We start from the raw sequence: 15,423 nt of genomic DNA, 5'->3' as shown, positions 1-15,423 counted from the left end.
TGTGTACATAAAATGTTAGACTTGCTTGATTTGCGGTTAGATCATACGTTAGTGGTTTAATAAGACACACCTTCTGTATTATTCCCTAAATGTGCCAATACACGATTTATAAATTAATACTAACAAAAAAAAAACAACTTATTTTTGCAACTGATTTTGCATATTTTAGTTTAAACATATTTTTTTTTGTAAATACATACATACATGTAATATACTATACAAATGATAATGATCTAGCAAACATCAAATGGGTTGAGCAACAAGTTCTAGCAACTTCCCAGAAAATTGATGTTTTGAAAACATACTTCTAGTGCAACAATGATTAATTTTAACATATAAATTATATATATACAATTTCAAATATGTAATTGATCTTTACAGTTCATTTATTAATTAAATGTATTGATGTTAATGTACGACCCATCCACAGGTTGCCATCCTGCTGTCTTCACTTAAGCAGTGTTATTAATATAATTGTAGTGGGTTTTTTTTGTTGTTGTGTTTTGTTAGTGTTTTATTTTCCATAGGTTTCAACATTTTTATGTAGGTTTCTTTTTATATAAGACACACAAAATGATTACGTTTGCATCTTGAAACATTAAACTTTATGAAACATTTGCAAAAACATAACATGTACCAAAACAACTTTTTCATGAAATAAAAAATATTGCTATAAGCTTGCAATAAAGAAAATAGTGATTAGAAGTTACAGGTGTTTGTTCTCGCAATGAACCTTACATATCAAAAATAACAATGACGATGATAATAATAATAATAATAATAAAAATAATAATAATAATAATAATAATAATAATAATAATAATGATAATGACAATAATGATAAATCAAATGGCCTCCCAAAAGAATAAAATTAAATACATGTACTCATTTATCATAAAAATAACAAAAAATCAAAAGCAACAATGATCTCAATAATGTTTTAATATTATTTTTGCAGTTAAGTTTTGTAACATGTGTATTCAAATGTAGATTTTGTTGAGTGCAATGAAAATCAAATATTGGAAGAATGTGCGCATTGTTAATTAAAATTTTCATAATATCAGTATTAAAGAACAAATACAGTGCGTTTCAATGATGCAATTTTAGTGTTTATTTTATTTTATACCATACGGAATAAATCTGAGGGTGCCGATTTAAAGCATTGTCAATATAGACTCCTCATACCTTCTTCACTATAACATTTTAACAGTTTCACGTGTACTTTCAATTTAAGCTGACAAGTGCCGAGATCTAAGAACCATTCAATTGTTGTTCCTAGGATTGAGGGACATTTTGTTTTCTGCACACCAAGCAGTACATTGAAGATCAAAATGTAATTCTATTTTATTTGAATATCTGATAATTTGAAATAATAATTTAAAACCTGATTGAAAAAGAGTTGAGTTGTCATTTGAACTATTTAGGCTTGCAAAAATGACTCAGGCATTATGTGTGTACCCAATGAGCATTTAAAAGATTAATTACAAAACATAGTGACTGTAAAGCCGAATAATTAACGCGTCAAGGATTGTTGTCAGTGCGTGTTCAAACCCCGTTAGGACCGAGCCGTTGTACATGTTTCCTTGAACAAGAAACTTTACACCCATGTCTCAGTATTGGTTGGTCATTTAAGAAAGTGTCTTTAAACTTTCTACCTACTCGAACCAATAGAAATCCTACATAAACCAAATTGATAAATATAAGATATTGTATATGGAACGCCTGGACTGTCTTATATTAAGAATGAATGATATACCTGGTTAAATGTCTTTCTGTTGAGTCCGAGATACAAAATGCTGGGTGGAAATCCTAATGTGCTCAGTTATTGAAACGCTATGTTGTGTGCTGACTGTATTTTATTCAGTCAAGTCAATGTATTGTCGGGTGCATAAGTCGTTATGTTCAGTTCTTAAAACAAACAGGCATGTGGTAACACAATTATGTTGAGTTAAAAAGATATGTTGTAGGGTGTTACAGTTATTATGTTCGGTTATAATACTATGCTGTTTGGTGCTCTTCTCATCACGTTCAACCATGAAAATCAACAGTTGAGTAGTACTATCATTTTGTTTGGCTGAGGCAGTGTATTATTGGGTGATACTTTTATTATTTTCAGTTGCAATGACATGCTGTTAGGTACTTTATTCCTTCTGTTCAGTCGTGAAATAGAACTGTTAAATGGTACAATCATTATCTTAAATGGTACTATCATTATCTTGTGTGCTGATTATATCTTTTTCAGTCAAGTCAATGTGTTGTTCGGTGCAAAGGTCGTTATGTTCAGTGGTTTTTTGGTACTATCATTATGTTCAGTTCAGATGATATACAGTTCGGTGCATAGGTCATTATGTTCAATAGTGAACACAAACTGTTGTGTGATACCACAATTATGTTGGGTTCATTCGGATATTTTCGGGCAACAAGATGGGAGCGACTTATTTCCATAGGTCACGTCGAGGCTGCTGACCACTAAATTGCCAAAACAATTTTCTTCCCCGTAAATATCATCGGGGGCTTAAGAACGTTATTTTCATAAATTGGACTTTTAAATACCCAATGGGTATTTTATTTAGTTAATTCATGACTATACTATACTGTTTCAGTCATAATGGGTACAGTATATAAAACTTAAAGTATGGGTAAGGGTGGTCTGTTAAAGTCACACATGACCACCGTAAATAAAACTTAAAATTGATCTGTTTGGTAACCTATAAGAGTCACAAATGGACACAGCAAACGAAATTTAAAATATAAAACATCATATACAAGTAAGGGAACCCTTTTTGAGTCACACATGGCAACAGTATATGGAGCATATAAGTAAGGGTAGCCTATTAAAGTCACATATGGCCACAGCATATGCAACTTAAAATATATGTGTTGGTAACCCATTTGAGTCACACATAACCACAATAAATGGAACATAATATCTATGTAAGGGAAACTTATTTGAGTCACACATGGCCACAGTATATGGAACATTAAATATAAGTAAGGGGGTAAGCGCAATAAAGTCACACATACCTACATTATGAAGAACATTCTATATAAGTAAGGGTAACATAATTGAGTCGCACTACGCCAAAATATATGGAACATTATGTTTACGTAAGGGAAATCTATATGAGTCACACATGACTAAAGTTTATGGAACATTATATATAAATAAGGGTAGCCTAATAAAATTAGACTCAAATACATTTCCCTTACTTAAACATTATGTCTAATATATTGTGGCCATGTGTGACTCAATAAGGTTTCACTTACTTATATAGAATTTTCTATATAGTTGGCCATGTTTGACTTTATTAGGCTACCCGTACTTATATATAACGTTCAATTTACTGTGGTCATGTATGTCTCAAATGGGGTTTCCATACTTATATTTAACGTTCCATATACTGTGACCATGTGTGACTCAAATAGGTTTGCCTTCCTTGTATATTATGTTTCATATTTTAAATTTCGTTTGATGTGTCCACTTGTGAGTCTAAAAAGTTACCAACACATATATTTTAAGTTTTATTTACGGTGGCCATGTGTTACTTGAACAGGCTACCCTTACCCATATTTTAAGTTTTATATACTGTGCCCATTATGACTGTAACAGTATAGTATAGTCATAAATTAATCTGATAAAATACCCATTGGGTATTAAATATGCCATACGATCTGTCCAATTTATGGAAATAACGTTTTTGAGCTCCTGATGGTAATTACGGGGGAAGAAAATTGTTTTGGCAATTTAGTGGTAATTAGCCTCGACGTGACCTATGGAAATTAGTTGCACCCGCCCGCCATCATGTTTGACGCGAAGATATCCGAATGAATCCAACATAATTGTATGACCACTCAGCGCATTGTCAAATGACTTGTGCACCGAACAGTATATCATCTGAACTGAACATAATGATAGTATCACACAACAGTTTGTGTTCACTACTGAACATAATGACCTCTGCACCAAACAGGATATCATCTGAACTGAACATAATGACGGTATCACACAACAGTTTGTGTTCACTACTGAACATAATGACCTCTGCACCGAACAGTACATCATCTGAACTGAACATAATGACCTCTGCACCGAACAGTATATCATCTGAACTGAACATAATAACAGTATCACACAACATTTTGTGTTCACTACTGAACAGAATGACCTCTGCACCGAACAGGATATCATCTGAACTGAACATAATGAAAGTACTATTCAACAGTTCTATTTCACGACTGAACAGTCTCAATAAAGCACCCAACAGCATGTCATTGCAACTGAAAATAATAAAAGTATCACCCAATAATACACTGCCTCAGCCAAACGAAATGATAGTACCACTCAACTGTTGATTTTCATGGTTGAACATGATGAGAAGAGCTATTTTAACCGAACATAACAACTGTCACACCCTACAACATATCTTTTTAACTCAACATAATTGTGTTACCACATGCCTGTTTGTTTTAAGAACTGAACAGAACGACTAATGCACCCGACAATACATTGACTTGACTGAATAAAATGTAATCAGCACACAACATTACACTTCAATAACTGAGCGCATTTGGATTTCCACCCAGTATATTGGGATTTTGACCCAGCATATTATATCTCGGACTCAACAGAATGACATTTAACCATGTATATCAGTCATTCTATACATAAGACAGTCCAGGCGTTCCATAATTGTAAGTAGTTACAACTTCTGCAGGTTGTCAACTCATATGTTTAACTCGTAATCTGCTGGAATTTTACAGTGGAGTTGTCTTGCTTTGATTAAAAAAAAAGTCCGTTCAAAGTTAAAATACACAAATTGAGCTACCAACAATAGAGAATCGGACCAGAATTTCATATTCATAATATGATACTAAAAAAATAATGCAAAATGTCAAATTCATAGAAATATGAAAAATGTTACGCCCGTTAGATTTCTGTACTGGTAATTATGTAACAAAAGTTTAAATGTGTTAAGGTAAGCGCGACTTATTCAAAATTAATCTTGGTTGGTTGGTTGATTGATTGATTGATGGATTGATTGATTTCAGATCAGTCCTCACTTTTCATTATTCAAATTTGGATTAATGATCCAAAAATGATAAGTGTTGTAACGCTTTTCACTCAAATCGGGATAAAAAATCACAAGAAAAAAATATGATTTTCGTATTATTTCTGAGTATATTTCTTATTTATTTCTTATTAATATTCTGTCTTAAGTGTCCAGCTGATCTATGTAAGAAATTTTATGTTTTTTAGGCTTCTGGACCTCGGTATTCATGTAGTTTTTTTTGTTTGACAACTGAAATGGTTCAATGTTGTAAAGTGTTATGTAAACAATGTAGTAAGTGAAAACATTAACTCCCCTAGAGATTTTTTTTGTCAAAATCCTAAGCGTTTGTTTTGACTGAAGTTTATCCCCTTCCATAACTCTTCTGGACATTTGAAATCACACAAGTCTATCAATAGTTATTTGGACACGTTTTTAATTCATAATTAAATCCGATAATGAATAAATTTATTAGATAAGTTGAAAGAAGGTGGTATTGAAAGCCGTTTTGATATCTGAGATAAGTGTAACATGAAACGTTTGTAAGTATGAAGAACTTTTGCCTGTTTTTTTCCCGTTTTATTTGTAAATAAACTCTGATTTGTACTATTGGAAAGTTATCAAAGGCTATAATCCCTTAGTTTATACCCCCACACAGTGAATGTAATCTCGTCGATGGAATGTAGTTATAATATAAAAGCGGTCACCAAAGTACGAAATTTAGACCACTTAAAATGTAATTATACACTGCAAACCTCAATTAATAAACATAGTGTTACATCAGAGGAGGCGTAGAATATGGGGCCAACTTCATGTTTGTTAAAGACATACGCCAAATAAAAATCTTTGTTTTTAAGGAAGCACCCAAACCGAAATTAAAAAACAATTAATCAAGATGTTAAGGAGAAAGGTTACCTAAAAAGACATATTTGCTATCAAAAGTTTTGACCTTTGACAAATATATGTGCAAAGAGTTGCGCTCTGAGAATGCAGTTGTAATTTGCTCGAACGTATAAAAAATGACACATGCGTTTGTTCCAAAATGACATAAAAAAGTTGAATTTCTAATTAACTGTTTATGTTTCTTCCAAGCTATCTAAAACCCATAAATATGCCTTTGCAATTTTATAATATTAAAAAAAAAAGAATGACAATTGTGCAGTTTTTCTTTCTTTTTGTGTTCGCTACATAAATGACTTCAAAGAAGTTTGTTGTTAATTTTTGGAAACGATGATGAAATTGTACTCTTATCCAATGTATATTCCAATTAGGGGACACCAAAACCTTAAGTACAAACCTCTAAAAGTACGCCTTACTGTCGCGTACTTGAGATCTAGAATTATATCATATCCATATACAAACATATTTCTAAAGTAAATATAGGCCCAGCAAACACCCTTTGTTTTCAAAACATTGCCCTTTGACAACCTATGTCGTGACTTTTATATATAAGCCGGACTGGTCATCAGTTCTTATTAAGAAATCGTGACTTAAACTTACAAACATTAGTGCTTACTCGAAAAGTGATTCTTAACTTAGAAATATATAAAAACTTAATTAAATGTACTTTTGTTCTTTAGCAATATTTCATTCACGTATTTTTTCTCTTCAATTATTGTGGAAGCAGTTATAGAAGATGAGATTTATTAAATTTGCTCTGTTTGTATTAGTACAAACATCTGTTGTTTCAGGTAAGCTGAAATGTTGAATGAAACAAATAGATAATAAAATTTGTTAGTATATAAATATATCTTATATTTTATAATTATAGTAAGTATGTATTGGACATTAAAATGACATTAAAACATAAGTAGGACGTAAACGTTGTAAGTAAATGAATAAAACTAATGTCTTGGAATGAACAGTAAATATTTTTGGCTATTAAAATGCCATTAAAAGCCGCGACTTTAACGTATTGCAACTAGAAAACTAACATCTATAACGATATAGCTTGAAATATGTTTTAATTATGTAAAATTTTGTAGGTATCCAAGAAGAAATCTGCGAGCAAAAGGGTGAATATATCACATGTCCATTTGGGAAGGTTCTAGACATTATAAAGGTTGATTACGGGAGGTCACGGGTTGGATTCTGTAACCCTTACAATGTGCCAAACCTCCCGACAAACTGTCATTCTACGTCAGTCAGTTTCAACACAGTGGTGAAGTTGTGTCAATATAGGGGCTCGTGTTTTTTAGAGGCTGACAATACCATATTAGGTGAGTGCTGAAAAAAAACACCCAAGATTAAACAATATTTTGCTTTGAACATATTTTTTACAGTTTGTGTTTAGACAATTTTGAAAAGAAAATATACATAGATGATAAAAGCGCTTATTTGCTTTCTATTTTTTTATGAGGTTACTTGCCTAAACGTTAGATGAATTTATTTAGAAAACCAAATCAACAGTTTCAAACAAATTAACAAATATTTAATGATTGAAACTGAATATTTCTTATATTTCTTGTTATAGGTGAAGATCCATGTACTGGTTTTCCAAAGTACCTAACGATTGATTATGACTGTGTAGTCCCGACGACGACGACCAAACTCACAACTCCGACGACAACACCGTCTACGACATCTAGCACGACGACAACCAGTACGACCAGCACTACCACGCCAACTACAACCAGTTCAACCAGTACGACCACTTCAACAACCACCAGTACCACCACACCGACGACCACCAGTACTACAAGTACCACCACGCCGACGACCACCAGTTCCACTACAACAAGAACTACACCAACAACTACGAGGATGCCGACGACAACGCAATCCCCAGTAGTTCCTTTTATGCCGTTTAATGCTCCAAAAGGTATGTAATTTTTTTCTATGTGAGTACTGAAAATAACAAAACTACCTATTAAACATCTTTTTAAGTTATATTGTAAGACATTATAATAATCGTGGCTAGTCAATCAAAAACTACTTAGGCAGTTACTTACCCCATACTTTAAGCAATTTCCAGTTAAAGTTAGGTTTATAACCTTTTAAGGTCTCAGACTGAATTGGAAAAAAATATCCATTTTTCTTAAAACTCGAGTGCTAAACGAATTTTGTTTGGTCTTATGTTTGCCCTATTTTCCTTAGTTCATCGATTGTTATAAAATATTTGGTCGCCTTATATAACAAGAAAGGTTATTGCAAGGGAAGCATTATATTTATTACATTAAACCGAAAATAAAAACATTAAACCGACAAAAAACTGAAAGGGAATAGTGTAATTTATTTACAAGACAATATTGAGCATTGTTATCCGCGTTTAAACCATATTTCACAATTTCAGGTTCTCAGGTATGCCATGACTATTTGGTGAATGGAAAGAACCCCGTCCCTGATGGCCAACTGTCGGCGACGTCCGTATATCAGACCGGAAGTTACCTAGACAACCACGGACCAAACAGGGGTAGACTTTTCTCTGACGCTGTTGTTTTGCCAAATGGTACATACAATCGTGGTGGATGGTCGGCGGCCGTCGATAATCATCAACAGTATATACAGGTTAAACGATTATTTACCAAGCAAACGAGTGCTCGCTTTACCTTGAATTTTAGCTTCTTATTCCTTAAAGAGACTCCATTGAGCGTTTTTAAAATAACGGGACAGGAAAGTTTTTCGAGATTAATGCTACATTTGATATAAGTCTAGACCAATAACTCGTGAGCAAAATTTCAAATCATTCGCTCACTTGTTTTTCCAGACTTATTATTCTAATATTGAAAAATGACCTAAAAATGAAAAGGGCTGCAACACTTTTCACTCAAATCGGGCAAAGAAATAGCAAGCACAAATATACGATTTATTTCTGAGTATAATTTTTAATTATCATTTGCATATCTTTCAGTTTAAAGTACCCACATTAACCTATGTAAGAACTTCAAATTTTATGATATTAGTTTTTTGGACCTCATTGGAGTTCCTTTAAGAATTTCAATTTTTCCAGATGAATGGTTAGATTTTACGATTGCAGTCAATAACTTAATGTGATAGAATCATCTGCTGAAGGTATACGCATACATGTAAACTTATACAATTTGAGACGTAACTGAAATGTTCATTGTTATAAAAACTAGTATGAAAAAATATAATACAATGTATATGCTGTTTGCATTTTATAATAAAGGTTCAGTTGAATGCACCAAGTATTGTAAGAGGTGTTGCAACACAAGGACGTCATGTTAACCCCAACGACCTTTGCTGTTACCAGTACGTGAAGAGATACCGGGTCATGTACAGCTTGGATTGTGTCAATTTCGAAACCGTCAAAGATCAATCTGGAAGTGATATGGTAAACAACGATCTTAGCTTTTAAAATGATTATTTATTTTATAGTTGCTGTTTAGAAATCAGTGACAATAATCTGAAGCCAATGGCAATATCAGAAATACTCATGACGTCACCGTGTAAAAAACATACATGTTGATATGGAAACAAAAAATATGTAAATGCACATAATGTTACATGCCAACTGGTTCGCTTCAACAACTGATTTCTGTAACAAAACATGATCGTTTCATGGTAAAATGTAAGACTCAAAGCATTTGAACCATTCCAAATTTACTTAAGCATATCTATATATCAAATGTACATACATATCCCGATTAACTTATTCATTTGAAAAGTCATTAGATTAAAAGAAACAACTGATTTTTTAAAAAGGAACCATCATTATTTCCTGTCTTAAAAATAAAATCTGATATTAAGTATTATATTAACATCAAAATCTGTAGGAAAAACAAACTTTGTTTTCGCAGATTTTTACCGGTAACGCGGATCAAGACAGTGTTGTAACTCAGATGTTACCATGTCCGATAATGGCAAGGTGTATCCGCATAAACCCTTTAGACTGGAAGGACCATATTTCAATGAGATTTGATCTTCTGGGATGTAGTGCAAATACTGGTTAGTTAATTTTATATAAACCTACGAATAAGATTTTTAAGTCAATCAAAAAGAAAAATACTTTCCAATAATTGTTGCAGTAATCTTATGGAGCCTTGTATGTTTGCTTCTTCGGTCATTTTATATTACTCATAACCAATTTAAAGTGACGCAGACATTTCTTTGTGTGCTTAAATGTTAAATACTTTACCGAGCGTATGAGTACAGTACCGACATAGCGTCCTCCTATTTAAAAGAAGCAGTTTAACAGAAGCAATACTTAGATCACATGTAAAAAAAACATTAATATGCATTTTAAGGGACTTCACTGAGATCTGGAGATTTTTGACATGATAGGATCGGAAATAGTTTTCAAGATTTCTGTGCTTTTATTTGTTGCAGGTATACACAGATAGCTTGTATGCAAAATTTCAAAACATTCGCTTACTCCATTTTTTCCAGAATTATCAGTTTTAAAGTATAAAATGATCTTAGCTAACTCGAATGACGCTAGAGAATCGCACAAAATGTAATTTTATTCTGCCTACAATTCTCCTTTTTCATTTTTAAAGTGCCCCAGTTGATCTGTGTAAAAAAGATCAAGCCTCTAGACCTCATTGATCTCCTTCAAGCATTGCTGCATTGATTGATATTTTTATTTTAGCTGATCTTGGAAAGTGTCCAAAGGGTTGGGAACAACGCCCCGGAAGTAACCAGTGTTATCTTATTACTGGTGTGAAGGACATGCGCACAAGAGATGATGCCAGCGCCGAGTGCCAAAGGCAACAAGGTCATCTTGTAAAAATCGATTCCATTGCTGAAAGGGTACGAGATTAGTTTGTTTTGAAAAGTTGTCAACCAGCCTTGAAAACGTAGACAAAATGGCAAAAAATCAAATGAACAGCGTCCATCTTAATACTTGTGAAGTCAATGTTACATTTCATTAATTTTGAATTGTAGATAGTGCGTTATATATAGTAGATGTTCCATATTGTTAGTAATTAGATTATTGTTCTTTTTGATGTTTTACCACGCTTACAATCTTTAATGAACTTGTCAAAACCATTGCTTTTAGGGAAAATTTCAAAATATGTCCTGACTGAATAGCACGGATGGAAGTGGTCTGCACTGGTCGCATGGCTGGAACTACAGTTGCCGCCAGCATGCTATGGGTTAAAAAAAACTATTTTATAGCCAGCCTCTTTAACCCTAAATATTTCCCTTAATATTGTCGTCTGCAATGAAAAAAATTCCTCAATGTAATTATTTATATGTTTCAGGACTGGTTACGTCAAAAGGTAGCTTACCTTCAGCAAACACAGGGACAATACCATTTCTGGACGGGTCTCAGTAACAGACCAAGAACTGATAATACCGGATATACATGGGAAGACGGAACTCCTATAAATGCATATATCATGTAAGACATTTTAGTGCCATGACATTCATTATACTTACGGTACTCACGATAGACTTGTAAAATCGTTCCAGTTTGATTTTATCCATGAAAAGGAGTTTAAAAAACACTAGTTACATCATAGTCTCTGTCAGATAATCCGCAAATAAATATGAAGATTAAATTGTCTTTAAATTGCCATGAAACAGTCTGTGATTGTTCAAGCCGAAGTCCTAAAATTTTCGTACATTTGGACAGAGGTATTAGAAGGGTTCATTTACACAAGAAGTGAATATAATCAATAGAATTTGTGATTGAAAGTTTATTTTCATATTTCATTTATATATGTTCATGTTACATTTCAGGCCGTGGAAATCTGGCCAACCTGACAACGGTGGTGGTGGGGAACACTGCGGTGAATTATGGAGCGGAGAAATGAACGATAATGATTGTAATCAGCATTATCCTTATATCTGCGAACAGTCTAAATGTAAGTACTACTATTCAGTATTATCAGTATATCTGTGAAAAGTCTAAACGAAAGAAATCAACATTATCCGTATATCTGTGAACAGTCTTTATGTAAGTAATCATCATTAACCGTATATCTGTGAAAAGTCTAAATGCAATACTGCAGTAATCAATATTATCCGTATATCTGTGAACAGTCTAGATTTAAGTAATCAACATTATCCGTATATCTGTGAACAGTCTAAATGCAAGTACAAGTAAGTATTATCCGTATATCTGTGAACAGTGTAGATGAAAGTCAATCCTTCTAGTCTTGAGTTTGGATCTTTAAGCTTCAAACTTTTACGACTGAGCAACCACCATTATATAGTATGGTCAGGAAGTATATATTGAAACATTATGTTTAAATTTTAGCCGCGATTGTAACCTATATTAGTTTTGAAAGAATAATACTTTACAATGAAAAGATTTTCTTGTATTACTCGAAAGAAATGTGGACATTAAAAAATCAATTGTCCAAACAAACAGGCACTGATTCGTCAATCGTTGTTAAGACTACACATGCGGCTGCCGGTAAGTCACTGTCTGTGATTTTGTACCATGGTTTCCTTTAGTATAAGCATATATTCGTTTTTCTTTCTAGTTTGGACACCACCAAAGAATGTACCAAATCCTTTCAATTCTCACATAATACCTACAACTTTACCAACTCCTTCACCAACCACAACGAGAGCTCCACCTACAGGTAAAAATATATATAACCTAATATCAACATTTTTGACAAATTGATTAATATATCACGTTATAACTCGCCTTCACCACCCAGTTCGATACATACAAGAACCTTTTTAAGACAGATTAGTGTATTATTGGTTATAATGATAGCAAGTCAATGGAAGAACATTTGCACGGCGGACAGATCGTCTTTCTTTGACTTCTGACGATGTTCTTTGTTTATCTTTCAAATTTCATTGTCATTTATATAAAAAAAACTCGTCATGCTCAGTAAAACGGTTTTTAAACAAAATAATAAGATTTAGACTATGAGTAAAATTAATGTGCATTTTAAGTATGTATTCATTAATTGCTCATTTAAACCTTTCCATTATTCACATTTTTTTCAGTTAAACAATATGTACGACCACAACTTCCTGGCAGTGTAACCGTCAACGGAATATTATATTCAAGTAAGTGACTCATTATGCTTTGCAATGAGTAATAAGGGCTTGCTTTGTGTATTTCTTCGCATATGTGGATAGGCTTTCTCTAATGCTTCTTAAATAGTTGAGCCGCGTCACGACAAAACCAACATAATGGGTTTGCGACTAGCATGGATCCAGACAAGCCTGCGCATCCGCGCAGTCTGATCAGGATTCATGCTGTTCGCTATCTGTTTCTCTACTTGTTATAGGTTTTGTAAGCGAACAGCAAGGATCCTGATCAGACTGCGCGTATGCAAGGCTGGTCTGGATCCATGCTGGTCGCAAACCCATTATGTTGGTTTTGTCATGACGCGGCTCAGTTCATCCTTTGGTGACAGCTTCCGTGTATGTAGAGTTGATGATTTTTGTCTGGGTTACTTAACAAGTTAAAAATAGTTTGCCGGTGAGAGAATTGTATAATTGTTTCATTACAAGACTCTATATGAGTCATTCATGTCAGTGTTCGGGCTCTAACAATGATCACAATTTGTCTACTGGACAAAAAATAGACAATAGCGGCGTCACGAATTTACTCGAACCCTCAGCTTATGCGCGGTCTCTCGAGTTCCAAAAGCTTTAGCGACCACCGAAACATCGGCAACAACAAAACAATAGTTAGTGTCCGAACCTCACCAGCGTCATTCTTATACCGCGCTTATCTGGTGTTAATTTGGCTTTCAGATTTTTAGTAACGCTTATTTTAGTTGCTTTCCTAACACTTTATGTCCTTACACAAGGCCAGTAGTGAGGGCATATAGATAAACTTGCATCAATGTCAGTGGTGAAGGGGTATATATATTATTGCTCTTTTTCAGCTGGTTGCCTCAGTCAAGTCTCCGACTGCAGTTTTAGATCAGCCGGCGATTACCAGTCGTGCCAAGGCTGCCATTATTATATGACATGCGCGCCTTCTGGAGTTTTTACGAGACCGTGCCCTGCAAGATTAGTATGGGATGATAATGTGAAAACATGTCAAGTGTTGTCATCAACATGTGGCCCTGTGTTTGGTTGATGAAGATTTAATGACAATAGATAGCAATATTGACTATATTTGAATGTGTTCATTGAGATGTAGGAGTATTTAATCATATAGGAAACTGACGTGTTGCTTATCAGAAATATGCGCACTATTTGCTATAAGTGTAATTCCTTTGATGGAAATTCTTTATAGCATATCATATTCGTCAAATATAATAAAATGTAATAATAAATCTATTTTGTAAAATATTAAAACATTATGTTTTGTAAGTTTTTACATACTTTCCATCCAATTTTTTTCATTCATTAATTCATGAATATAATTTATTTTACTCTTTATTCACTTTGTTTTGAAAATTTTCATTTCTTGTTTTTCAACAAAATTATATCATGAACATATACATTCATTACCTTCACTCATAGATGATTACAGCATGTATATTCTCATCAATTATTGTAGAAGGCTGCAGTAACGATTGTACGGGTAAAGGGGAGGGACGCTACCAGTCCTGCAAAGGATGCCATTATTTTCTTGCGTGCGCAGCATCTGGTGAATTCCACATGCCGTGTGCAGCAAATGGTAATTGGGACGATAATGCCAAAACATGCCGAATGCGATCATCTACGTGCGGGCCTGTGACTGGCTAAATCATCAACAGCCAAATTACCGCTCGCTCACAGTTGATAAACATTGCGATCTTTTATGTCATGTGCTAACAAATTCTTGTTTTCATCAACAGTGAATTGTCAAGAGGAAATGTTGTATACTGATGGAATAAGACCGTAAGCCTGAGAAATTTAGGAATGTATATGTGTTATTTGTATTTTATCAAAACATGAAAATACATTTTTTCTAATAAACTGTTTATGCTGCACACATCAGTGTTAACTATTAGTAATCTGGTATGGAATAAACTTATACAGCAAAATACATACAGATATACAGTACGATTTAGATTGCAAAGACCAGAAAATACCACAGAGCTCGCAGCCCTTTGATTTTTAAAATAAATGGCCATTTAGCTTTGCTTATATTATTTTGTGTACAATCATTATGAAAAGAAAAGTAAATATTTTCTTTTCATAACAATAATATAATAATATATACGGAATGACAAAATGTCCAAGTGCTTTTGAACCTCTAGAAACGAATGTCAATTGCAATCATAATCAGAATCTATGTTCTTCAACGCCCCTATCACTTCCGGGGTTACTTTTGAAGCACAGAGTAAGAAAGTGTTTCTGCTTGTATTTCATTGCTAACATCTCAGATGAGGAGTAAGTCCATAAATCTATTATATTTTGAATACACCAAATGTGATCTATGTAAAATGGTAAAAAAATTACCTGGTCTTGAATAACTTGCTACCTTTTAAAATCCAAACTACCTTTGTGATTTTATATCCTCAATTATTAAACGTTGTATTAAACAAGGTTCAAC

The 15,423-nt window shown here is 33.4% G+C and overlaps 1 protein-coding gene across 2 annotated transcripts; it reads left to right on the top strand.

The window, feature by feature from the left end:
- The first annotated feature begins 6,522 nt into the window (after nt 1-6,522).
- Nucleotides 6,523-14,975, top strand: LOC132715612 (neurocan core protein-like). 2 transcript variants are annotated; one of them, XM_060698645.1, is made up of 12 exons: nt 6,523-6,739; nt 7,034-7,267; nt 7,522-7,869; nt 8,341-8,555; nt 9,178-9,342; nt 9,809-9,956; nt 10,600-10,760; nt 11,216-11,355; nt 11,697-11,821; nt 12,446-12,547; nt 12,927-12,989; nt 13,820-14,399. In XM_060698645.1, exons 1-12 carry the CDS (start codon nt 6,685-6,687, stop codon nt 14,014-14,016), a joined length of 1,953 nt encoding a protein of 650 aa, XP_060554628.1. In that variant the 5' UTR covers nt 6,523-6,684; the 3' UTR covers nt 14,017-14,399. The 2 variants fall into 2 exon arrangements, with proteins under 2 accessions (XP_060554628.1, XP_060554629.1); XM_060698646.1 differs by lacking the exon at nt 13,820-14,399 and adding an exon at nt 14,443-14,975 and having other exon boundaries at nt 6,524-6,739.
- Nucleotides 14,976-15,423: the final 448 nt, after the last annotated feature.

This window comes from Ruditapes philippinarum, unplaced genomic scaffold (genome assembly GCF_026571515.1).
Source record: "Ruditapes philippinarum isolate M1 unplaced genomic scaffold, ASM2657151v2 ctg1115_1_1_1_1, whole genome shotgun sequence".
NCBI classification, from domain to species: domain Eukaryota; kingdom Metazoa; phylum Mollusca; class Bivalvia; order Venerida; family Veneridae; genus Ruditapes; species Ruditapes philippinarum.
Note: the sequence above shows the minus strand (reverse complement) of the source record. Positions and strands in the feature narration are given on the sequence as shown.